Source organism: Maniola hyperantus, chromosome 8 (genome assembly GCF_902806685.2).
Source record: "Maniola hyperantus chromosome 8, iAphHyp1.2, whole genome shotgun sequence".
NCBI lineage: Eukaryota > Metazoa > Arthropoda > Insecta > Lepidoptera > Nymphalidae > Maniola > Maniola hyperantus.
The window spans coordinates 13,186,401-13,211,881 of record NC_048543.1 but is presented as its reverse complement, the minus strand read 5'-3'; the positions used below and the strand labels follow the sequence as shown (position 1 = coordinate 13,211,881).

The following is a 25,481-nucleotide window of genomic DNA, read 5'->3' as shown; positions in this document are numbered from 1 at the left end:
CTTAAGTGCTACGAAGGACTTGTAAAGTACATTGTCCTTATTTCGCATTTACATGTGGCCTGATATAAGTCCTGTAACACTACGCTACAAAAAGCTTAACGACTTAGTGTGTTCGCATCTTAAGATCGCCACAATAGACCGAGCTACAAGCTCAGTGTGGTCACGTCCTAAGATCGCCGCAAGATGTTTCCGGACGAGTCCATTAGAAGGGGTAAAGGGTGCATTAACGTGATGTATAGTCGTTTATAACTGGGGATTTGGGTAGAAAAAAAAACGTTTTTTTTTCAATCGTACATTTTTAGATGATACTAGGCTGTTGCTTTACTTACTTCACCCGCCTTTAAATTATGTTTTGTTAAATTTCTCTATACATAATATAAAAAGACTTGTCCATCTATCAACGCTCAACCAAGAACGAAAAACTAATAATTTAACTATTATGCAAAAACGTTACCATAATATATTATATTATTGATATTTTACCTATAGTTAGTAGAAGTTTTTAAGTATTGTTAAGATTAGATTAAGTATTCGGCTGTTTAGTAAGAAAATCCATAGAAAAGTGTTCCTAATAACTGCTATTCAATTTTCAACCACAGCTAAATCCAAACGTATAGTAAAACCGTTTATGTGTATAAAGAATGGGCACGCATAATCAAGATCAAAGCAAACCTTTTTTCTCCATACAGCATTTTTACAAAGGTCCCGTATTGTGTTACACGAGAAATGAAAATGTTACCTTCGTTATTTCGTGTCATAAAGTCGGGCTAGCAATTTACTCGGCAGTGGTGAACTTTGGGTTGGTCTACCCTGACCGTTCCTTCCAGTTCATTGTCTTATCCGGCTTGCTCCATCAATCATGCCCGGGTCGGCCGAGACTATCCGGATAAACGAATATCATGATATTTTTGTGTACGTAGTGCGGTGAAGATCTATTTAATATATTTAGATAGACTTATATAAAATCTTTCTTTGAAAGTTTATGGGATTGAATGAAGATACTTAAGTTAATATTATTACTATTTTGGCCATAGTAGTATGTTAATAAACATGTTCTGTTTTATGAGAATGAACATAATATTATCTACGTAAAGGTTATTTCGTGTCATAAAGTTGGGCAAGCAATTTACTCGGCAGTGATGAACTTTGGGTTGGTCTGCCCTGACCGTTCCTTCCAGTTCATTGTCTTATCCGGCTCGCTCCATCAATCATGCCCGGGTCGGCCACGACTATCCGGATAAACGAATATCATGATATTTATGTGCATAGTGCGGTGAGGAACTATTTAGATAGACTTTTCATTTTACAAAATTCTTCTTTATGAATTTTTATGGGATAGAATTTATACTTATGACTATTTTTACCCCCGTCATCATCATTATGACTGAACCCATCACTGGGTTTTGCGGCGTGAGTTCGTCATTCCAGCACCTTGGGACACTAATGTCTAACGATTCTTCGAATTATATGCCCTTCCTATTGTCACTCACATTGAGTAACGCAACACGCTGAGCTATGTCGGTTACTTTGATTCTAGAGATCTCTACATTTCAGATTTGATGAAGTAGAGAAAGTACGAGCATAGCTCTATCGCTCGCTGAGTGTGATTGTGAGCTGAGTAATACATCATCATCATGATCAACCCATCACCGGCTCACTACAGAGAACGGGTCTCCTCTCAGCGTGAGAAGGGCTTTGACCATAATCTACCACGCTGGCCATGTGCGGATTGGTAGAGCGTAGGTAATACAATCCCTTGTATTACAAATCGAACACAATATTATATTATTATCTAATTCATACACGCGCCTTCCTGTTTGCTTTAACCTTTATAAAATTCTTGTCCACTAATAAAGTGGAAATTTCATCAATAGTTAATGTGTGATAACCGTTCAACTTGGGATTACAACTAGACCACGGTAATGTTATCATACAGTATTGTAACTCGGCCGTATCTTTGAAATAAATACCTACAGCAGCGCGGTACGTAAACATGCGATAGGGCTGCCCACCTTTCCAGATAATTTAAAAAAAACTTATCTCTGGATGCGTTAATGAAGAATTCATGCAACCAAAAACAGCACAATATTTCTTACTCGTCATACTAAATATGTACTTGAACTTATTTTATTGGAAAAACGGCGCGGTTATTAAAAAACAAAACACCATCCGTTCGTCACTGCGGCACAGTCGCGACTGGCAGTGTCCCGAGCACATCCCGAGATCGAGGCGCGTAGGTAAAGCTCGCGTTTCGTCCGTTTGTATGAAGTTGGAATACTGTATGATAATATTACCGTGACTAGACCACGGTTACGTCTGCAAATATACAATATACCTACATATTGTATGTGTATCGAAATTAATAATTATGTTTGTATGTACGACTAGAGCAAATAGTAATATTATATTGTTTATTACTATCGGATATCGATGACAATTCAATTACTCATAGTTTGTACATATTTAATGTTAGTGTGTATATGACTGTCCCGTTGGTCTTATGGTTTATTTATTTATTTCCACACAAAAAGAAAAAACACTTACAATATTGGTTTTTTCGTGCTCGTAAGCGCTTGGCGGCTTTTTTGAACGAATATTAGCCGCGTTAATTATGACAAATTTTCCCCTTTTCCCTCCAACTAAGCGAAAAGCTTGTACTAGGAGTAGGTACGACAATAGTGCATCGGGTGGGGTTTGAACCGGCAACCTTTCGGAATTCAGTCCGTTCCTTAACCGTTGAGCTATTGAGGCTGCTTTGTTACGTTACTACGTGAGCAACGTTATTATCCACCGTTAATTATTTGCCTACATAATAATGGTCAACCTAGTAACATACATTCTCGAAGACGTCTTGCGGTGACCTTAAGATCCGACCACACTAAGCTCATAAGTTCCTCGCAGCTTTGTTACAACTCGCTTATTGTAGCGCTACGTTGTAGCGGTTCGTAGCGGTCTACTAAGAAATACTCGTAACTTAGGGTTTCGTAGCAACAAAAACTTACATTTTGTTACTGAAACTACGGAAGTAAAATATTTCGGGAGTATTTGTTTGGTTCTGCGTATTATGAACTTTAATATTAAGACATGACAAGTACAACATGACATCGTGGTTTAATATTACTAAAAATGCAGAAGCTTGTTGATTCTTCAATCAGGCCGCACGGAATAATGGATCGATTTGATTCTTTACATAGATGTGGGTAAAACCTGGAGACTTACATAAACTACAGTTCAGTCAGTCAGGTCAAGTATTTTATATGTGTGATGCCCACGACTGTGCCCGCGTGGATTGATCTTTTTAAAATCCCGTCTTTGATTCACCGGAATAAAAAGTAGTCTATGTCAATATCCAGGTCTTTAACTATATCCATGCCAAAAATCACTCTGATCCGTTGCTCTGTTGCAGCGTAATTGAAAGAGGACGCCAACACACCAATAAACCAACCAACCAACATTCATTGATAATACAGGTAGTGATAACAAAAGATTATTCCTTGTTTTTACTAAGAGGTTTTTCAAAAGATCACCATTGTAAAACTACGACCACATAGAAGCTAATATCGATAGCGCAGCTCAGGCCGGGAAATTGAGAGGTTACGTCGCTTGACCCAAATGCACCTTCCCGCCGCCTTGTCTTATCCGCCATACATCATCCGAGATAGAACGACCGCCCGCACGGTAGCAAAAAGCTTTGTGAAATTGAATCTAGGTAACGGGGTCTTTACCTGCCTATACGTAGTAGTTATATGTGAGCAATTCACACCAAGCAAACGTATGCAGTAGATTCATTTTAATAGGCTATTTTCAGTATCTAGTATGTATAATATAATATGTAAGCTGTGCTAGCTTAGTAGTTATCGGGCTCCTATTCGGAGGGTCAGGGATTCGTTCCCGGACACGTACTCTAACTTTTCAGAGTTATGTGCGTTATCACTTGTTTTAAAGGTGAAGGAATATATCGTAAGGAAACCTGCGTGCCTGAGAGTTCTCCACAATGTTATCAAAGTTGTGGGAAGTCTGCCAATCTGCACTTAATCACTATGACCATGACCAATCACCAGGACATATGCCCGTACGCACGCCACATGTTTTCGTTCAACAGATATTATGACAAAAATGGCAAACACGACTAGTGACTTACGACAGACTGCTAAATTTATACAAATTATAGTAGTAGGGTGAAAAGACTATCCGTATTATAAAACATACACTATTATTTTCCTTCACAACATTACCAGGGTAGTATGAATTACAAAGGGGTCGTGACATATCTATCATAACGTACGGCGGGCGAGATAATGACCCGCAAAGGTTTGTCCGGGCGCGGCCGGGGCGACCTTCCAATTTCCTCCATTGTGCGATTTTATTACACCATCTACATGACAATGATAGTTCGAGAGATATATAGGAATATTTCACGGGTTCTTGTGCTTAAGTTATCAGCCATTTTGAATACTTATTTTTGGCGCAGTGGCTTCGTGCGTTGTTTGTCGTCTCTTAGTTCGACTCTATTTAGCCTCAATAGTTCAACGGTTTATACTGTGGGCTAGGTACAAACTTTTATAGATTTTGTCGTGTTTTAATTTTATATTATACTAGCTGATGCCCTCAACTTCGTCCGCGTGGAATTAGTTTTTAAAAATCCCGAGGGAACTCTTTAATTTTCCGGGATAAAAAGTAGCCTATGTCACTCTCCAGGTCTTTTTCTATACCCATGCAATAAAACACGCCAATCCGTTGCACCGTTGCGACGTGATTGAAGGACAAACCAACAAACAAACACACTTTCGCATTTACAATAAGGGTACTGATTACGCTAGATACAAAACTAGCCAAAATTCGCGAAAGAAAAGTTTTTTCTGTACATTTATACCTACCATTATGCGGCTACTTAAAATATTTTCATTTCTTTATGTCGTAGGTATGCTTTAGTAATAAAATTGAAAGATCTGAAAATTTTAACCTATGGGTATTTTTAAAACAATTAAATTCACTGCCTATATTTTATCTCATTCGGCATTTTTAGCTGTTTGCGCTTAACGTATCTCCAATATATTTTCAAAATTAAATAATATAGTTGTATATTTTATATAATATGCAGGTATAGGTAAATAAACCCATAGAAATAACATCCAGTTACGGTTAAATCAAATATTTGATTCGGTCCGTGTATGCTTTGTTTCAATAAAGGTAATCAAACCGGGCTTTAATAAAATATATTCCTGAAATTGATTGGAATACTGTGAAGTCGTATGACATATAAAACTGAAAACATATTTTATTATTGGAATACTTATTTTTAGTATCGACATCTAGTTCTACAAACAAATATTTACGGGGAAATTTTCCTGGATTTATAAAATTTCATTTAATTAATTTTCGAGCATGATAAATATTATATAATCGATTAAAATGTTTCTACTCTTTAAAGGGTTTTTCTGATCTTTAATCTATAGCCAAACGAGGTAGGTTTTATTATTTTACTATACCATCAGAGGTATCTCATTCAAAAGACCAATAATCAGTACCCATATTATTATAAATGCGAAAGTGTATTTGTTAGTTGGTTTGTCCTTCAATCACGTTACAACGGAGAAACGGATCGAAAAGTGATATTTAATTTCTTAAAACGCACATAACAGCAAAGTCAGAGGTGCATGCCTAGGCTCGAATCCTCGACCTCCCGTATAGGAGGCGGATGTTCTAACCACTAGGCTATCACGGCTACCCGCTACAGCACTTAAAGATTATCCCGTAGTGAGAACAAACCCTTAGTAAACGACGTTGTCAGAAAACTACCAGGTTCAGACTTGGTAGCCAGCAATTAGTCTCGAGGGTGTAATCTTCTATTGATTTTAGATTTCAAGTAGGATGACTATACATTTCGTGTTTATTTGGACTGTTCCGAACACTGTCTACTTGACTGTGTACTTGAGTAAGTAACAGTAGACCTCTTTCTTTATTGCTGTCTATGTATAAACATTGTGAGCTTAAATATATTATATGTATGTAGGATTTTGATAAATCTGAATTCTTGCAGACACGTCGCGGTAAAAATCTAGTTATCCATAAAAAAGTACATTCTGATACAATGATTCAACGAAATGTTTTGATACTTACCAATTTTACATTTCATTGATATTATCAACATTGTTTGAAATGATGTTAGATTCGTTGGAACCAATAATTAAATTGAATGTTTGGCCCCAGAACAAACCAAACCCTTTAATCATTAATCACTGTGACAACACGTATTTTGTACATACAAAATACAGGTTATGTCACAATCAGAAGCAGATCACATATTAAAGCCAAATTAAAACATTTTTTTGTAGTTGTCATAAGAACTTAATATTTTTTTACAGTTTATCTACTTCTGCATTTCGTTTAAAAGTTATAGTAACTAAAAACCTTGTTGATATATTCCGACAAATATAATATAGGTAACACCATCATTTTTAAATCGTTTGATGTTTTTTGTCTGAAACATTTTGAAACAACAGGGTCAGATTTTGTTTTTAATTTCACCTTGATAATGGATGGTCACCCTACTACTGAGGCATTCAGTCAACGGCTTAGTCTCGTAAGGCTGCCTATCCTAATGAAGACGAAAGGGTTGAAGTGGGACCCGTTTCAGACCTGGGGTATATTACAAACTTTGTTCAAATAACTAGCCATGTCTCACGGTCCGATTGTGATATTGCGGCTTTATGAGAAGCAATTGACTATCCATAGCCATACTTAATATTAAAAATGCAAATTTGTGTCTGTTTGTTACCTTTTCACAGTGATTGAAGCGATTTTGATGAAATTTAGTACAGAGACAGCTTGCATTGCGTCTGTGCTCTACGTGTCTACGCTAGGTGGGCTACGGTGGGTCTACACTAGACGAACCGAGCGCGAGCGAAGCACAAGCGGAGCCGTTCTCGGCTTCGTCGTTCGCGGCGTCAAGTGTGGACGTACAACGAACCTACAACGATCACTGTCCCCGAACGTAGTTTTCCGCAATTAATTGCACGGACGCATCTTCGGTCCACGTTTCCATGATGCTCGGCTCGAGCGACCGACGTCTGTAACTAAACACGTCCACGAGTGCACTGCGAGCGCGCAGCAAATCCCTTTGTGTTCGTCAAAAAACCGACAACAGGCGAAACGCAGCCGAGCACGAATGAAATGCTCGCAGCGCGCTCGTTTGAGGCTTGTAAGTCGGTCCACACTAGACGAATTGTGTTCGGCTCGTGCTCGATTCGCCTAGCGTAGACCCACCTAAGCTGAGCAATTTCCCCTCCGCATCACTCTCTCACTGCGCTTTTCTGCCTAGCTCCGCACCAGTGCAGTGTAGAGACAACCTAACTGGTTGACTGCGTCCGTCAGATGCGTCCGATAATTTTATTGGATGTTTTAAATTCCACTCTAGCGAAGCCAGGGCAGTCAGCTAGTTTATATATAACAGCTTATTCTGGAATGTTCTGAAGGATGTATTATAGAAACGATCCCGGTTTAAGAATTCAGATTATGCCGAAGGGTTTCGGCCCGATCATTATTTGCATCGACATTCCGTCCTAATAAACTATCGGCATTTCAACCCTACGTAGGGAACCCTATGACCACTTTCTTTGTCCGAATTTCGAATGAAACTTTCTAGAACAATGGAGAAAATTCTGGAATGTTAGACAGCGTTCTGATAAATTCTTCTATTTATTAGATAGCAGGCATAGAAATAACCTACCTATTTCTATTGAAGTCATTATCCCTTCCCTTATCCCATAACCCTTATTATCAGAACCTCAGTACCCTTATTATAAATGCGAGTGTTTGTTTGTTGGTTTATTGGTTTATTGGTTTGTCTTATAATCTCGTCACAACGGTGCAGCGGATTGACGTGATTTTGCATGGGTATAGATAAAGACCTAGAGAGTGACATAGGCTACTTTTTATCCCGGGAAATCAAAGAGTTCTTACGGGATTTTTAATAACCTAAATCCACGCGTACGAAGTCGCGGGAATCAGCTAGTTTATGTGTAGTGATGTGAAAATGTATCTGCCTGTCTATCTGTGTCTGTCTTTCTACTAGCTTTTCACGGCCCAACAGTTATACCGATTTTGATGAAATTTGGTACCTACAGAGTTAGCTTACATTCCGGAAATTGACATAGTCAATATAGCAATTGTATCCCGAAAAATCAAAGAGTTCCCACGGAACTTTTAAAAAACCTACATCCACGCAGACGAACTCGCGGGTATCGTTTAGTTTTATTATAAAGTAGTTTAAATCTTTCTCAAGTATGGACTTACTTTTCTTTGTAAGACAAAGTTCTAGACAGTATGGAAAGGAAAAGTAAAAAAGTCCAATAAATAAAAAGTTCCAGCGTATGTACTTTATTAACTAGAAGTCGTACAACTTTTCCCTAGATAAGTTTAAAACGTTAAGCGATGCAGAGTTGGTAGGGAAGTGTATTTTCTTTTATTTTTCAAAGAACCTGAGGTTATTCAAGGGGCGGACTAGGGCGGACCAACAAATTCCTAAAAGGCCGGCAACGCATCGGCGCGGCGGTTCCTCTGGTGCTGCAAATGTTCATGGGCGGCGGTAATCACTTAACATCAGGTGACCCAGCTGCTCGTTTGCTCGCTATCTCTATTAAAAAAAAACCTCATAGAGGTATCCAGGTGACACTAAAGCTGGCAACGTAAGCTGGCGGCTTAGAAGTGTTGAGTTCTTTTAAGACGATAAAGTATAGTACGCGACAGGTCGAGATGACAATTGCGGTGGGAACGCACCGCACACCTGCACAGCCCGCCTCATACCACGATTGCCATCCTGACCTGTCGCGTACCATCACAAAATCGTCGCTAAAAGAAAAATACCGGTCAAGTGCGAATCAGACTCGCGCAATGAGGGTTCCGTACTTCATTCGTATTTTATCGACATTTTGCACGATAAATTTGAATGAGATCTAGTAAGTAGTTTTTGATTTGTCGTGCAAAATGTCGATAAAATACGATTGTACTACGGAACCCTCAGTGCGCGAGTCTGATTCGCACTTTGCCGGTTTTTGAATAACATACAGTTGTTAGAATTTCTATTATTTTTAAACTCACTAATATAATAATAGTATGCTTTATACGATAAACCTTTAAGTAGGTATACATCGTGTAAACATACTTAGAACTATATGTACATCCATTAGTAAAAATTTTTTACAAAAAAAATAAAAACCGACTTCGTTACACAAACACTAAAAATTGAAAAATAATTTAATTTATTACCGAATATATTATGTATACAAGAGTTAATATAGTTCCATAATAATACTTTTTGGTGCCGGTGCCAATTAGCTTTAGCTGCGCGAATCGTCTAGACTTCATATTTTTATGGGACTCCACCATGGCACCTCATTGGCACCGACCCCAAAAAATATTATTATGGAATATATTAACTCTTGTATACATAATATATTCGGTAATAAATGAAATTATTTTTCAATTTTTAGTGTTTGTGTAACGAAGTCGGTTTTTATTTTTCTTGTAAAAAATTTTTATTTCACAATTTTTAGTGGCCCCATGGAATTATGCTATGACTGGTTAAAAGTCTACTGTTTACTAAGCTATTACACTGATCGCGAGCAATTTACTCTTATCCGTTGAGGAGTTCCAGTATCTATCTTCGAAGATGTTCATCAGATCTTCACCAAATTGAAATGGGACCAACTTTGAAGTATACCCTTTCAAACAAAAAAAGAATTTTCAAAATCGGTCTAGGCGTTTTCGAGTAATCGGGGAACATACATAAAAAAAAAAAGATTCCGACGAATTGAGAACCTCCTCCTTTTTTTGAAGTCGGTTAAAAATTGATCATAATAATTCACCACAGGTTTGTTAGAGCTTTCTATACAATTATTCACTTAACGGATCACTATACAATATAGTAATAGTCCGCGACAGGTGGAGATGGCAATCGGGGTACGACGCGGGAGGATGCCCCGCACACCCACACCGCACCCGCGCTCGCACGCACCGGGTTAGCGCGGGAGCTGTGAGGGTGTGCGGGGCGTTCTCTCCCCGATTGTCATCTTGACCCGTCGCGTACTATACCTCTATTCTATTCAATATTATATTGTATAGACCTAAGCCCGAATCTCAGAAACACCAAAGTAGTTAATACATATTAATTACTCCAATACACTCGATGTTCGCAACATGTGGGTCTCGTATAAACTCGTACTCGTATTTTCAAACGGCTTTAAGTTTCAAGTAATACCTACTTAGGGTTGTCAGAAAATGAATTGGTTAAGAAAACTAGATGTCGCCCGCGACTTTGTCAGCGTCCCGCGGGAACTGTCTTTCTTTCTTAGTGGATTCTTACTCTTTACAAAGAACACACCCTCAAAATTTCATGTCTCTAGGACCGGTGGTTTAGCTGGTTGGTGGCTTTAGTGGTTTGGCTTTGAATTTTATATAGGTACACGCTGAAATTTTAGTGGTTGTCTTCCCGCGGCAGAACGATTTGCAATCAGTAGTATTATCGAAATTTTGAGTTAAACTTAAGAAGTAACAATGTTTTTGTTTTGAAATAATAATAAAAAAATCATCAATTTGAAAGTGTGAGAAACAATAGTAACTAACTAGACGTAACGTGAATAGTAGGTAGGTACATCCACTCAAACCGCGCTGCCAATAAAGTGGACAAGTTTAGAGCAAAATAAGCTCACGCGCGTAGTGATACGGCGTAAACTAGCCTGCGCGCACGCGGTATTATTATTGGTTTGAGGTCTTATTAGATTTTTTCGAGTTCGAGTTATTCTCGATTGTAAATTTGCCATTTTTGACTTTAATAGTTTTTTATATTTATAAATCGATTGTAATACCACGACAAAATCATTCCGCTTCGGGAAAACGACCATTACAATTTCAGCGTGTATAAAGACAATTTTAACAAAATATATATGACAACTTGTTTCACTGACTCTACGTCCTGGATTCTACCAGTTCAGAAAGCAGATTTCATTTTTCGAAGAGCTGCATAAAACTTTTGGATGGTTGACAGCCCTAGTAATAACAAGTTACATTATAAAGGCGCCGGTGGGAGCCGTAAGCGCCGAGTTCAGCGCGCTTCATATATCGACATCGGAAGCCTGGCTATTAAAGTTATTGGCAAGGGATTGCAACCCACGTCCCTCCGCGACGCTAATGGCTAAGTGTGTAATGAAGAGGTTATAAAATAAACCACGATAACGGATATCGGTGCTCAATTTAATGAGTTTTCTTCTTTTAATGTACCTACCACTAGGATGAGCTTACAGCTAGATATAATTTTTTGCAGATTGGCACATTGGGTACCTACTATTTTATACACTTTCTGATGTTCAATTGCTGAATTTGCAATACAATGCTATAGTGGTGATAATTATTAATTCCGTAATCTTATCACTCATCATCATCATGATCAACCCATCACCGGCTCACTACAGAGCGCGGGTCACCTCTCAGAGTGAGAAGGGTTTTGGCCATAGTCTACCACGCTGGCCATGTGAGGATTGGTAGACTTCACACACCTTTGAGAACATTATGGAGAACTCTCAGGCATGCAGGTTTCCTCACGATGTTTTAAGTAAGTGATATTTAATTAATTAAAAAGCACATAACTCCGAAAAGTTAGAGGTGCGTGTCCGGGATCAAACCCCTGACCTCCGATTAGAAGGCGGACGTCCTAACCACTAGGCTATCACAGCTTCCTTTTTAGCCAACCAACTTATATAATATACTTACCTGTTAAGTACTAATAGATTAAAAATGCTATCTAGGATCTAAGCTAACTATAGTCTAGTAGATATGGTTTTCGAAATGCATGTTAAGTCATTTTGAAACGTTTTACCATCCAGTGAAGTCATGGCTGAGCCAAACTACATAATGTAAAGGCAAAAATAACATAAAATTATTGATGTCAAAATTTATAATACATCGAGAATGGTTACTTTATAAATTAAAAAATCGCATGCCAGGGAGCTATAGTCATAAATTTTTATTGACGTTCTCGATTCCAAAATAGCAGCGTTTATTTCATGTTAATGTAGAAGACCTTGAATATTCAATTTTCGAATGTTTTAAATGCCTATATTTATAGGTAAGATGGGGGCACGTGTAGCCTATTTCCGATAATTCATTATTATTATTATTTATTTTACATCTAATTGGAACAGCAGTATCACTTACACTAACTATAGATGATTGATGATAGAAAATACAAACACAAAAATACACAAAATACAAAGCGATAAAACAATATAGGATTTTGAATGTACATACTTAATTTTAATTTGAATTATTTTAACAAAATATGATCTCGGAACAGTTTGCACCTGGACCTAAACCTCAGAGTAACGCGGATTATTGCAAGAAAATTGTGCTGTATGGTTTAAACGAGTATCATCGCGAAACAGAGGCCGAACTAAATGATAGGTTAGTCCACCTATTTGGCGACATACTAAACATTAACATCCAAGGTTATATCGAAGACATGAATCGCCTCGGGAAAGGAGGCTCTCGGCGCCCAATAGTCATAGAACTGATAAGCAAACGTATGACTAAGTACATCTTACAGAACAGCCGATACTTTCGAAATACAGGACTTGCCGTTACAGCATTCCTAACCGGGAAAGCACTACAGGAGAGGAAAATGATGAGAGATGAATACCTAAACGCCCGGAAAGGCGGCAAACACGTATCTCTACGTGGCAGCAAACTGTCCATTGCTGGAAAAGAAACGAGCAGAGCTAGTGCATCCCATCAAATGAATGAGTCACAGCAGCTACAGTGTGACAACACTAACATGGACTTTCGTAGCCAGCCCGGTCATAAACCACATACCATCTCGGAGACATTTCGGAAGTAATAGTGAAGATGCTACTAAAGATAGTAATTTTAACATACTTATGCAGAACGCGCAGAGCTTAAAAAACAAATCACATATATTATCAAGCTTCCTCGAGGAACAAAATATAGACTTTGCTTGCATCTCAGAAACATGGATCTCTGAATCCCAAAAAGATCTAATTACAATAGACGGCTACAACTCTGCGGCGTCGTTTCATCGTAAGAAACGACAAGGAGGTGGTGTAGCAATACTAATTAAAAATGGGATAGAGTTTAGAGAAAGACAAGACATAACGGACTTATCGACTGAATACATTATTGAATGTTGCGCGGTAGAGCTACCTTCGCATAATCTATTACTCATAAATTTGTATCGTGCTGATCGTGAGATTGAGGTCTTCTTCACTTTCATAGAAACTCTACTTAAGAAAGTTTACGCTAAAATACCAAACAAAAAAGTTATAATAGCGGGAGATTTTAACATTGATGCACTTCCAATGCCTAAAATAAAAGATTATCGTAAACTCTCCAATCTGATGCTCGAACTAAACCTTAAACAAATAATTGATAAACCAACCCGGGTGACAGAAACGACTTCCTCGTGTATAGACTTAATTTTCACCAATGATAATGAGCTTACTTTTGTGGTTGAGGATCATGGTATCTCAGACCATAAAAGTATCATCTGCATATATAAGTTCCGCGGAAAAACAAATACAAATTCCACCCAGTACGTAACTAAACGTATTTTTAATGCCAAATCAATGACTAACTTTAAAACAAGACTGGAAACTATAAACTGGAACAAAATAATATCACTAAACTACAATGCAAACGAAAACTATAATAACTTTATAGAGCAATTAACCCAAAACCTTGACATATGTATTCCTAAACGCAGACTTAAGATTAAAGCCAGTACCAAAACCTTTCTAACCACCGGGCTAAAAAACTCATGCCGTCACAAACGCATACTTAAGATACTAACGAATGAGTCTAACAACAGTATTTTAAAGACACCATAAAATCTACAGTAAGTTACTTAAAAAATGCATTAAACTATCTAGGAAATTTAATAATGTAAAAAAGATGCGAAGCTCTAAAAACACAACTAAAACCATGTGGCACATAATAAAGGACGTAACGAATAAAAACAAACAGACAGACACTAAAAACATAATGCTTTCGACACAATCGGGCTTAATTAAAGAACCACAAGCAGTTGCAAATCTATTTAATGAATACTTCACATCAGTTGGCAAGTCATCCTATGATGACGGGACAGCTTCCAAAAGCTACAATACCTATATGTATAATAATGAACCGCGATCCCTTAACTCCTTGTTTCTAGAGCCGGCTACAGAGCAAGAAATATACAAAATCATTCGTAGATTAGAAAACAAACGCAGCTTCGGCGCAGATGAAATCCCACCGACATTAATAAAAACGTGTATAAATGAATTAACCCCTCCCCTGACATTTCTTATTAATCAATCCTTTGACGAAGCCTACTGTCCTGATAAACTAAAGATAGCTAAAATACGACCTATCCTTAAGAAAGGCGGGAAGCCAAAAGAACCGAGTAGCTATCGACCCATCGCCTTATTGCCCGCGCTATCAAAGATCTTCGAAAAAACCATAACAAACCGTATATACAGATTTCTGGAAAAATACAACATCTTGAAAGAAAACCAATACGGTTTTAGGGAAAATCGTTCGACAACGCTGGCTGTCTTTGAATATATACAAGCAATCCTGAACTGTCTAGAACAAAAAAAGTACGGTGTCGGGCTGCTACTAGATATGACTAAAGCATATGACAAAGTTTCACACAACTACTATTAAAAAAAATATACGACTCAGGTATACGAGGAAACGCTCACCGATGGCTAGAAACCTACCTGAAGGATAGACAACAATTTGTACAAGTGCAATATCGCGATGAACGGACAAACGGAATAAGCGACTTTCAATCGGACGTACGCGTTACGAACTGGTCTATACCACAAGGAAGTGTCCTCGGATGTACCCTTTTTTTGGTATACATAAACGACCTACCTAACATTATAAGCCCACACTCGCGATGCATTATGTTTGCGGATGACGTATCGGTCCTGTCTATGTGCACGAATGTGACAGAATGTGAAAACATCATCTCGGAAAACCTAGCAAACATTCAAAACCATTTATCACACAATAATCTAGAAATAAATCTAAATAAAACTAAACTCATACAATTTAAGCCGCACCAAAAACATCCACTAAATCTAAAACCACTCGCGAATAATATAAAAATTAAAGAAGTTAGTAACTTTACTCTTCTCGGTCTAACGATCGATACTCACCTGGACTGGAAGAGCCATGTTCACAACCTAAGCGTTAAGCTTTCGCGATTTGTATATGCTCTCAGCATACTGAAAGCAAATACAAATTACGAAACTGCTCTTTCCGCGTACTATGCATACGCATATTCTTGGATCCGATATGGGATAATCCTCTGGGGGGAGAGTACCAACGCACAGGATATCTTCATCCTGCAGAAAAAATGTATCCGTATCCTAGTCAACATAAAACCACGCGAAAGCTGTAGACCGCACTTCCTAAACAAAAAAATTCTAACCGTACCCTCAATATATATAATGGAGACGGCTATGTTTGTCAGAAAGCATAACAGTTTATACAAAACTACCGAAAACACAAAGAAACACGGAAGAAGCACACGTTTGCAAAATAAACTAGTATACCCCACCTATAAATTACAAATCTCTAGTCGCGGCCCGTTATACAGAACAACTCACATATATAACAAAATTCCTAAATATATTACAGACGAAAATAACGATAGGACCTTTAAGCGTAAACTCAAACAATGGCTCATACAGAATAGTTTCTATGAGATAGACGAATTACTGCAAAACTAACCATACCTACCTATTTAATACATGACCTCAATTGCACGACCGACACTATATTTGCATATCCTATTTGTATGTTTAGACTTTAGACCAAAGAATTTTTAAATACCTACTAATACTTATGTAAGTTATAAGAATTATTACTTCTAAATCCATGCTTCAGACTATGTTGTACTTACTATAACCTGTTAATTTAAGTTTAATATGACATTCTTACTGATAATCGAAACTATTTTATATTAACATACTTGTACCTACTTAATATTACTAAATTATTAACAAAGAAGAAACTAATTGACATTATAACAAACTTAATTAATTAGTGCGATCAATAAATAAAAATAATTTCGATTCAAAATGAATGCCCTATATAATTACATGATAAAATCTATTATAAAATAATGTAACACGTAGTTTGCATGTAATTGTATAATAATTATATATTTAGCATGTATGTATTGTTAATGTACCTAACTTTGCAATGCCCTAACGGGGCTTCATGTAACCATGAAAGCAAATGAATAAATAAATCATAAATAAATCACAATTATGTAATTGACTAAGAAAGTCTACAACAGTACCCAATTTGAATAATTGATTTGACTTTGACTTTGAAGTAGGCGCTCATTAGGACGGATTTTTGGAAATTCTACATCTAAGGGGGTTAAATAAGGGTTGAAAAGTTGTATGAAAGTCGGCTTTTGGACATTCTACCTCTTGCTTAGATTGAGTGTCTCTATAAATGACGTTACTCGTAAGTATTTTTCATTACGGTCTAAATAATAACTACCGAATATTATTTTTGGAGTGCTTCCCCACCTCAATTATTATCGAGACAATCGAATTATGATCGCAGCATCCGAGATCTTGACTCTCGCATTTCCAACGGTAATTAAATTCTATCCTACCCATCGTGGTTGTTTTTCCAGATGAATGTCTATTCTTTGTTCGGTGGATATTTGACGCCATTTCAGGTAAATATTATTCAGATGAAAATAATAATCATATCTTTTGTAAACAAAGTCGTTGAAACCTAAAGTACGCAGGCAAATATTAATGTTATGCCGGATTCTATAAAATATTCAAGAACAAATCTATTATTTACTTGACGATACCTGCGATTACGCCTGCGTGGATTTAGGTTTTATAAATTCCGTAGGATGTGCAAACTTTTCGATTTTCTGAGATAAAATTTGTGTCAGGTCTTTAACTATAATATCCAAAAAATTACATCAACAAGCTTCGTTATGGCGTGATTGAAGGAAAACTAACAAGCAAACACACTTTTGTATTAATTGGTATAATATTATTTGGATGATAGGCAACCACAGTAAGCAGAATCCATACTTATCCATACTAATATTATAAATGCGAAAGTGTGTCTGTCTGTATGTCTGCTAGGCTTTCACGGCCCATCCGTTCAACCGATTTTGACGCAATTTGGTACAGCGATAGATTGCATCCCGGGGAAGGACATAGGCTACTTTTTATCCCGAAAAATCAAAGAGTTCCCACGGGATTTTTAAAAACTGAAATCCACGCGTACGAAGTCGCGGGCATCATCTAGTATGTAATAAAGAGGTAAAGAAGCTTGAGCTTATCACTACACACAAGATAGTATAAAGAATTCCGTGAGTTCTACATAAAAGAGGAAGGTACTATAAGTATTCTGTGTATAGAGGATGTTCAGTTTACTTCTATAAACGTTAGAGCAAGCACCAATTACTTCGAGATAAGAGATTCCTCTATACCCCATCTCGGCGTAGGAATGTTTTTGTTTACACAACCTGTTGATGCAACCGTAACAATTTTCATTACCAGGCGCAAACGATACCGAAAAACATCCTTTTTGGCGCCATCGATTGTTACCGAGACAATCGAATTACCGATTCCACCATCCGAGATATCGAGATATCCCGCTTCCCTCGTGACTTCGGCGATAATTCAATTCTATTACATTACCGGGGTTTTCTCTCTCGATTGATTCCCTTTTTTTTCTAGTCTCAGAGTCAGTGTTTAGATTGGATATCGTAGTTCTAGGCTTTTTGTTTTTCTCAGATTCTCAAACATCAAAATTTTATCATTGTTAAATTAAAACATGTAACTACAAAAATATGATAAGACAAACACTCAGTCAAGATGCCCGATGGAAAAAAAATAGTTTATTAAAATCTTTTTCTGGTGGGAGGTTATACCGACTTATAGAAAGGTAGGTATGTTAAAATCCAAAATGAAAAATATGGGACGTATAATAAACAACTCGGAAAGCGCAGCGTTGGAAGAATAAGGTGAGAGCTGTTGAAATAGCGGTGCAAGACCGTGGCGTGTGAAAGTCCCTTTAAGAGACTATGTCCATCAGTGGACGTTTATCGGTTGACGGTGATCATGATGATGATGATGAATAAATAAGAGTGACTATTTCAGTTGTCTCGAACTACGAATTAGAAAAAAAAACTTTCAATTGAAAGCATTAAATACTTAAGTTTATAATAAGAAATCATCAACAGTTCCTAACCTATTTGCCCGAATAGCAGGTAAAACGGTGTTCGAAGGAATTGAGGGTAAATATTTGTTGATTGGTACTGCTTCGGTTAGTACCTAAACCTATTTATACATTTTTACTGTAAGTCGGAACTTAATTACTGCATCGCGGAGTTCCTTTGATATGGGGTCTTTTTAAGTCAATGTTTGTAATATTTCAAAGGTTATTTTATTTTAGACTTTATCACAGAATATATCTAAATATATAAAAAGAAAAGGTGACTGACTGACTGACTGACTGATCTATCAACGCACAGCTCAAACTACTAGACGGATCGGGCTGAAATTTCGACCACGTAGGTATATTTAATTGAGATTGATTGGTTGATATTCAAACGAGAACTTATTTTATGCCCGCGACTTCATACGCGTGGATTTAGGTTTTTAAAAATCCCGTGGGAACTCTTTGATTTTCAGGGATAAAAAGTAGCCTATGTCCCTTTCCAGGTCTTAAACTATACCCATGCACAAAATCACGTTGATCCGTTGCTCTGTTGCGACGTGATTGAAGACAACCAACAAACAAACACACTTTCACATTTATAATAGGGGTAGTAATGCAAAATTAAAGAGCCTCAATAGCTCAACTGGTAAAGGAGTGGACTGAAAACCGAAAGGTCGACGGTTCAAACCCCGCCCGTTGGACTATTGTCGTACCCACTCCTAGCACAAGCTTTACGCTTAGTTGGACAGGAAAGTTTTGTATTACAAAAAAGGGCAATACGCGCAATTTATAACTTAAGACCACGCGATTCCCTTCGAGAGAAATTTAAGGAAATAGATATCCTTACTGTAGCCTCTCAATATATTTATAATAACATAATTTTTGTAAGACAAAATATTCTTAGTTACAAGAAAATTGGTGATCTACACAATAGGCTAACTAGAAACAGAGACAAACTTGCAGCTCCTACCTTCCGCCTCAGGAAAGTCCAAAAGTTATTTGTGGGTATGGGTATTACCTTTTATAATAAAATCCCGCAAACTATTTTGGACTTACCTTTGCACAAGTTTAAAAAATCTATTAAAAATATGCTCCTGAAAAAAGCATATTACACAATTGAAGATTATCTAAATGATAAAAGAGCGTGGATTTGACCTGCAGCTCGTTCCGGCGACGCACACGACTGCAAATACTATTTTATACATGGCATAATCTTGTACCTATATCAAATATTTGAAAAGAGCAACCGCCGAGTTTCTTGCTGGTTCTTCTCGGTAGGAAAGGCATTCCGAACCAGTGGTAGATGCATCCGACTATTCGAAAGTACTTTTAAGAGTTTATTCGAATAAAAAAAATTTTTATTTATTTTATTTTATTTTAAAGGGGAATATTAGTCATTTAACATGGCTAATATTCTTTAAAAAAAACACGCGTGAAAACGCGCTAAATAAACTTGTCTAAGGTTTTTGCGACTCGTTTACGGATTCTTTCTATTCTAAGAGTTTGCTCGTGGCACTAAATAGACATAATTTTAGAAAGGATTTTGAATTAGGCTTACAATAATTTTCCGAATCACGGGATATAAATAATGAGATTTGAGCCCACTGAAAATTTGATAACTTTGAAGTTTACGCGCCTCGGCAATTTATAGCGATAAAGGGCGCAAAACTTAGTTTCATATAAAATTTAAATAAGGATACCACTGATGTACTAAGCACTAGATATAACAATTTGCGCGAAAATAATCAGTACCCTTATTATAAATGTGAAAGTGTGTTTGTTTGTTGGTTTGTCCTTCAATCACATCGCAACAGAGCAACGGATTGACGTGATTTTTGCATGGGTATAGTTTAAGACCTGGAGAGTGACATAGGCTACCTTTTATCCCGGAAAATCAAAGAGTTCCCACGAGATTTTTAAAACTTAAATCCACGCGTACGAAGTCGCGGGCATCAGCTAGTATCTTTATAAAACTTCAATCGTGTCACTTTAAAATTATCTTACCTCAAGTAATTGTGAGAAACTTACTCTGACTTATATCATCATCATCATCATCATGATCAACCCACCGCCGGCGCACTACAGAGCACGGGTCTCCTCTCAGAGTGAGAAGGGGTTTGGCCATAGTCCCCGGGTTGCAAGCTACCCCTGTACCAAATTTCGTAAAAATCGGTTGAACGGTTGAGCCGTGAAAAGCTAGCAGACAGACAGATCAATAATAATTAATAAGATCACTTATGTTACGATCTACAGTAATTAATTATAATAAGATTAAACTTTGTGTGTGCAATAAAAATACAATTCTACCGATCATTCTTTCCGTGTGTACGATCATCGCCTCACCCAGCCGGACGAGCGTACAATGGCACACACTTTGGCATTTATAATATTAGTATGGATAAAAGGTTGTGCGTCTTCATTTCTATATCAATGTAAAGTACGTTTCAAGTTCAGATTAAAGCTTTCAATCTATTTTCTTTATACCTAGTAGGCACAAGTACAAACAAGTTGTCATTCTGCGAGTAGGGATTATGTTCAGCTTAGTTACGACTTAAGCCCTAGATTGAAGCTCTGATATATTTTTGAATAGTAGGTATTCTAGGTTTCTACTCAGTTAATTCGTGAATTTGCTGACAATATAGTAGAAATCTTAGAAGCGCTTAGTACCTACTTATCTAAAATAGGAATACTTGTATATTGAGCGTTAGTAAGGCTGAGATCTATAGAGCCAACTTTGACTTTGCTAAGACTTAAGATTGAGTTAAAACGAGACAGATTTATGGGAGGGATATACTCTGTCTCGTTTTAACCCTGTCTTAAGTCTAAGCCAAGTCAGAGTGCGCTCTATAGATATCACCCTAAGTGTATAAAAAGTATTAAAGTATAATGGTAGCTGCATGCTATCACATGCGGTGTCATAGCATGCAGCTACCATTATACTACAAAACAACGACCTCTTTGTAGTACTACGCACTAGACGGGTCATTCCAAACAATTTTTTAAGGCCACAATTGTTTTTGGTTACAACTTGATGACAATGTGTCATAATAATTTTGAGAGCAACATGGAATGATTTTTGTTTAAAATAGCCCTTCTATACATATACGTACCGTACCAATTTAGTTCCACCCTATCAAAAAGATCGATAAGTCACCCTCTGAGCAAGTTCAAGGTCAGAATTCTATTTACCTGACGCCTAGTACACACAACATAAAATAAGGGGAGAAAACAACATATAAAACGCACTTACCCCGCTCAACGTTTTGATATTGTGCAAAGCGTCCTGCGCTTTCAAGGCCGCTTTGCGCGTGAAAAACGTCACAAAACAGCACCCTGCAACAGAAGCGCACACTTACATAAACGTGACACCAAACACAACGGACATGGGGGCAGCCTAATTACGTAGTGTCACAATCACTGTTAGCGTTAAGGTGGACTTTCAAGTCGAGCGTCTGTCGCGTCAGTGGCGCTGCGTAGTGGCGCTACGACAAAACGACAAATTAATGAGCTACGAAATTAATGTATAGTTGATGTTATTTTTTTTTTAAAGAATTTTAGCCATTTTAAATGACTAATATTCCCCTTTCCTCTCCAACTAAGCATCAGGCTTGTGCTAGGAGTACGACAATTGTGCAACGGGCGGGGTTTGAACGTCGACCTTTCGGTTTTCAGTCCACTCCTTTACCGGTTGAGCTATTGAGGCTCTAGGTTTGGAACAAAGCAGCGAATGCTCGCACTATCCCCAGTCTCTCAAATTATCTTTGGATAAACAGAGATCGAATATTACTCCGTCTCTCTTTGACTTGACTGAATAGGGATAGAACAGGCATTCGCTCGTTTGGTCTAAACGTTCAAACGTCATTGGAGCATAGCGACACTAGACTCCGCGTCAGTGTCGCTGCGCTCGGATGACGTTCCCTTTGCATAGTACATTAATTTGTCGCTCTGCCACATACATTAATTTGGCGTCACTGACGCGATAGACGCTCGACTCGAAAGCCCACCTTTAGTCACGTTAAGAAAGCCACACACATAACAACAAAACAAGACAAGTGTAGGTTTTTAAACAAACAATCTTCGTAGTTCGTCGTCAACCGACAGACGCCCACAGCTGGACATAGGTCTCTTGAAGGGACTTTCACATGCCACGGTCTTTCGCCACCTGGATACAGCGGCTCCTTGTGAGGAATTTCATGTCGTCTGTCTTCAAATAAAATTATCATTGCATTAATACTAAATTCTTAGAACAGCGCGAGTAGCCAATAATCATAAGGATTCGACATATGCCCACTGTCTATGGGCCCTTTAAGAAAGCTCAGAATCACTTGATCCATCGCTCTGGGGATTAAATAAGTTAATGCAATCCATCACGATGGCCAAGTGCAGATTGGCCAATTTCACACACCTTTAAGAACAATACGTAAGAACTCTCAAGCATGCCAGTTTCTCCACGACGCAGGTATTTTCCTTCACTGTTAAAGCACACGTATCTACCGAAAAGTTTGTGGTGTGTGCCCGGCATCATGTGCCTAAAAACTCCAGATATTTTTGTTTTTTTGTTGCTGCAAACACATTGCTGTGGTGTGGTGTTTCATGAAGAAGTCGATCTGAGTTAAACATTTTATATCCATGCCATGACAATATGTGACACTTAGATACCTACAATTGTAATTAATGAATACAGTTTTTTTTTTTTTTTTTTTTTTTTTTTTAATCTTTTATTAACAGGCTTTTACATTTACGTATGTCAGCCTAATGAATACAGTTGTAATTCTCAATATTTAAGTGAACTGTTGTGTTCTTTATTGAGAAGAAATAAAGGAGATGGACAAAAATTGTATGGAGGCGTGCCCCAGAACGTACATATATGTGCCATTTAATAAATATACAGAGATGATTTATCTGCCATTTAATAGTAAAAATCTTCTATTTTAAGAAAAAAAAGTCGCATGGTGTTTTGCAGTCGTGGCATTAAGTTCATGATAGGCATAGTTCAGCCTGGGGCAAATTTTGTCCATCTCGTTTCTTTAAACCGATATGAATACGTGCCATGACAACCTGCTAGATTGTCGTAGCGCTTTTGAGCGCTGACGCTTGTGGCGAGTTTCTATTCATTGATTACCGCAACAGATTAATTAGTCACACACCATAACTTAGTACTTAATATTGTGTTTGCACCATAGATCTGAAGCTTAATAGGAGCATGATTTACAGATTTTGAAATAAAATATGCAAGTTAATACAGATACAGTATCATCATCAACCGATAGACGTCTCCCGTAGGGACTTCTACACGCCGCGATCTTGCGCCGCCTGAATCCAGCGACTTCCTGCGACTCGTCTGATGTCGTCCGTCCACCTAGTGGGGGGTCTTCCAACGCTGCGTCTTCCGGTGCGAGGTCGCCATTCCAGTACCTTGAGACCCCAACGTCTAGCGGTTTTACGAACTATGAACACTGCCCATTGCCACTTCAGCTTCGCAACCCGTTGAGCTATGTCGGTTACTCTAGTTCTCCTACGGATCTCCTCATTCCTGATTTGATCACGTTGAGAAACTCAGAGCATAGCTCTCTCCATCGCCTCTGGAGCTTGAATACAGATGAATAACTTTAAAGAAGCAATCCTTTTGATTCTTTTATGATGCTGCACGTATGAAATATAGATAAGAAACAATACAACCTCTTAAATAGTACACGGGAGAAGGCATTGCGCGTGAAATCAAACAAAGGCTTCTATTCTTCGCATATTTGCATGAGAACTTACAAAAGGAGCTTTTTCATATAAACGTGTAACAAAGCAACAAAAATGTCAACATTCTATAACGTGAGGGCTTTGTTCCCGGAACAATGATGGCCGACACGTAGAGTCGGATCCCGAATATTTGATTAAGCTACCTAGTTCTGGTAACTTCCCTAAACTTCGGTCGAACTGAGACTTGATACCGCGCGGGTTACGATAGGTAGCACGTGAATCAAAAATATATGAGTGCGATTATATCCTCAAATTGGATATGTCCTCAATTTCAATATGTCATTACTCATTAACTATATTATGTCATTATCAACCAGAGTGAATCGCTTCTCACGCCCGTGCAGAATTTGCGTCAGTATGTGCCAAGCTTAATTTTGTCTCAAGAGATTATTCCAACACGTTCTAGCTTAATTTTGGTGACGTTTAAGAACTGGATTTGAATATTCAGATTTTAATTAATATTCTCAATCTCAAAAATCTCAAATTCAGTTTGGACAGGTGTACATCCGTCTTAACAGTGCCTTATTGGTGGAAAGAGTACCTAGAGACGTATCGCCTAAGGCTCTTTTGGCATTGAACGTGTTGTGAAGCCAACATAACAATAAATAATAAGCTAAACTTATACCATCAAACAGATTTCAGAACAATGGAATGGTGGAAATAGTAAAGACATAGCGCATAAGACTTTTTTGGCTTTAACGTGTTGTGAAGCCAACGTAACAATTAATAAGCTAAACTTACCATCAAACAGATTTCAGAACAAGGGAATGATGGAAAGAGTAAAGACATATCGCATAAGGCTCTTTTGGCATTGAACGTCGAACGTGTTCTGAAGTCACCAAAACAATTAAGCTAAAATTTCTAACAAACAAGGGATTAACAATTTCAGATTTCAGAATAAAGGCTGATTTCCAAGTAATTTAGAATGAGAAATATGGTCTTAGTGGATGTTAGGTTTTATTTTAATTAACTATTATCATCTTGAACATTATTTAACTTATTACTCTTTAACAATAACTACTTGCGTCTTTATAAGCCTTGCCCTTAAAGAGATAACCTACAAATAGTTACATAATGCATTTTGATTTTTAAAATGAGTACCTACGTACGTACGAGCCTTTAAGAGATAAGTACCTTTGTAATTTTTTTACGCATTATTACCTGTTACATTTCTAGGTAAAAATAAAATTAAAAGTAAACATAATCTAGGAGCAAAATATATTCGACTTTGTAACACGATTTATCGCGACATTAAATTCAAGAGAAAGCTAATCTTACGTTCAAATAAGGATAAAAATCTTTTTAGACCTAAATTGAAAGTAAAAAGTAAGTCGGGGATATAATATTCTCTTCATGTTTTCACTAGATTAGAGAAGGCTTTGACAGATGATAATGTTTTTCTTTAACTTAATTTTAATAATAAGTAGGTACTATATAAACGTGATTAATTTTTAATATTT

At 37.5% G+C, this 25,481-nt stretch overlaps 1 protein-coding gene across 14 annotated transcripts in view; it reads right to left on the bottom strand.

Moving 5' to 3' along the window:
- The window catches only part of LOC117984500 (CUGBP Elav-like family member 1), a 462,287-nt gene that overhangs the window by 125,473 nt on the left and 311,333 nt on the right, over window positions 1-25,481 (bottom strand). For all 14 annotated transcript variants that reach the window (XM_069500135.1, XM_034971131.2, XM_069500137.1 and 11 more), the window contains one exon: window positions 21,521-21,603. In XM_069500135.1, the coding sequence (XP_069356236.1) occupies window positions 21,521-21,603 (83 nt within the window). The remainder of the gene's footprint in view (window positions 1-21,520; window positions 21,604-25,481) is intronic.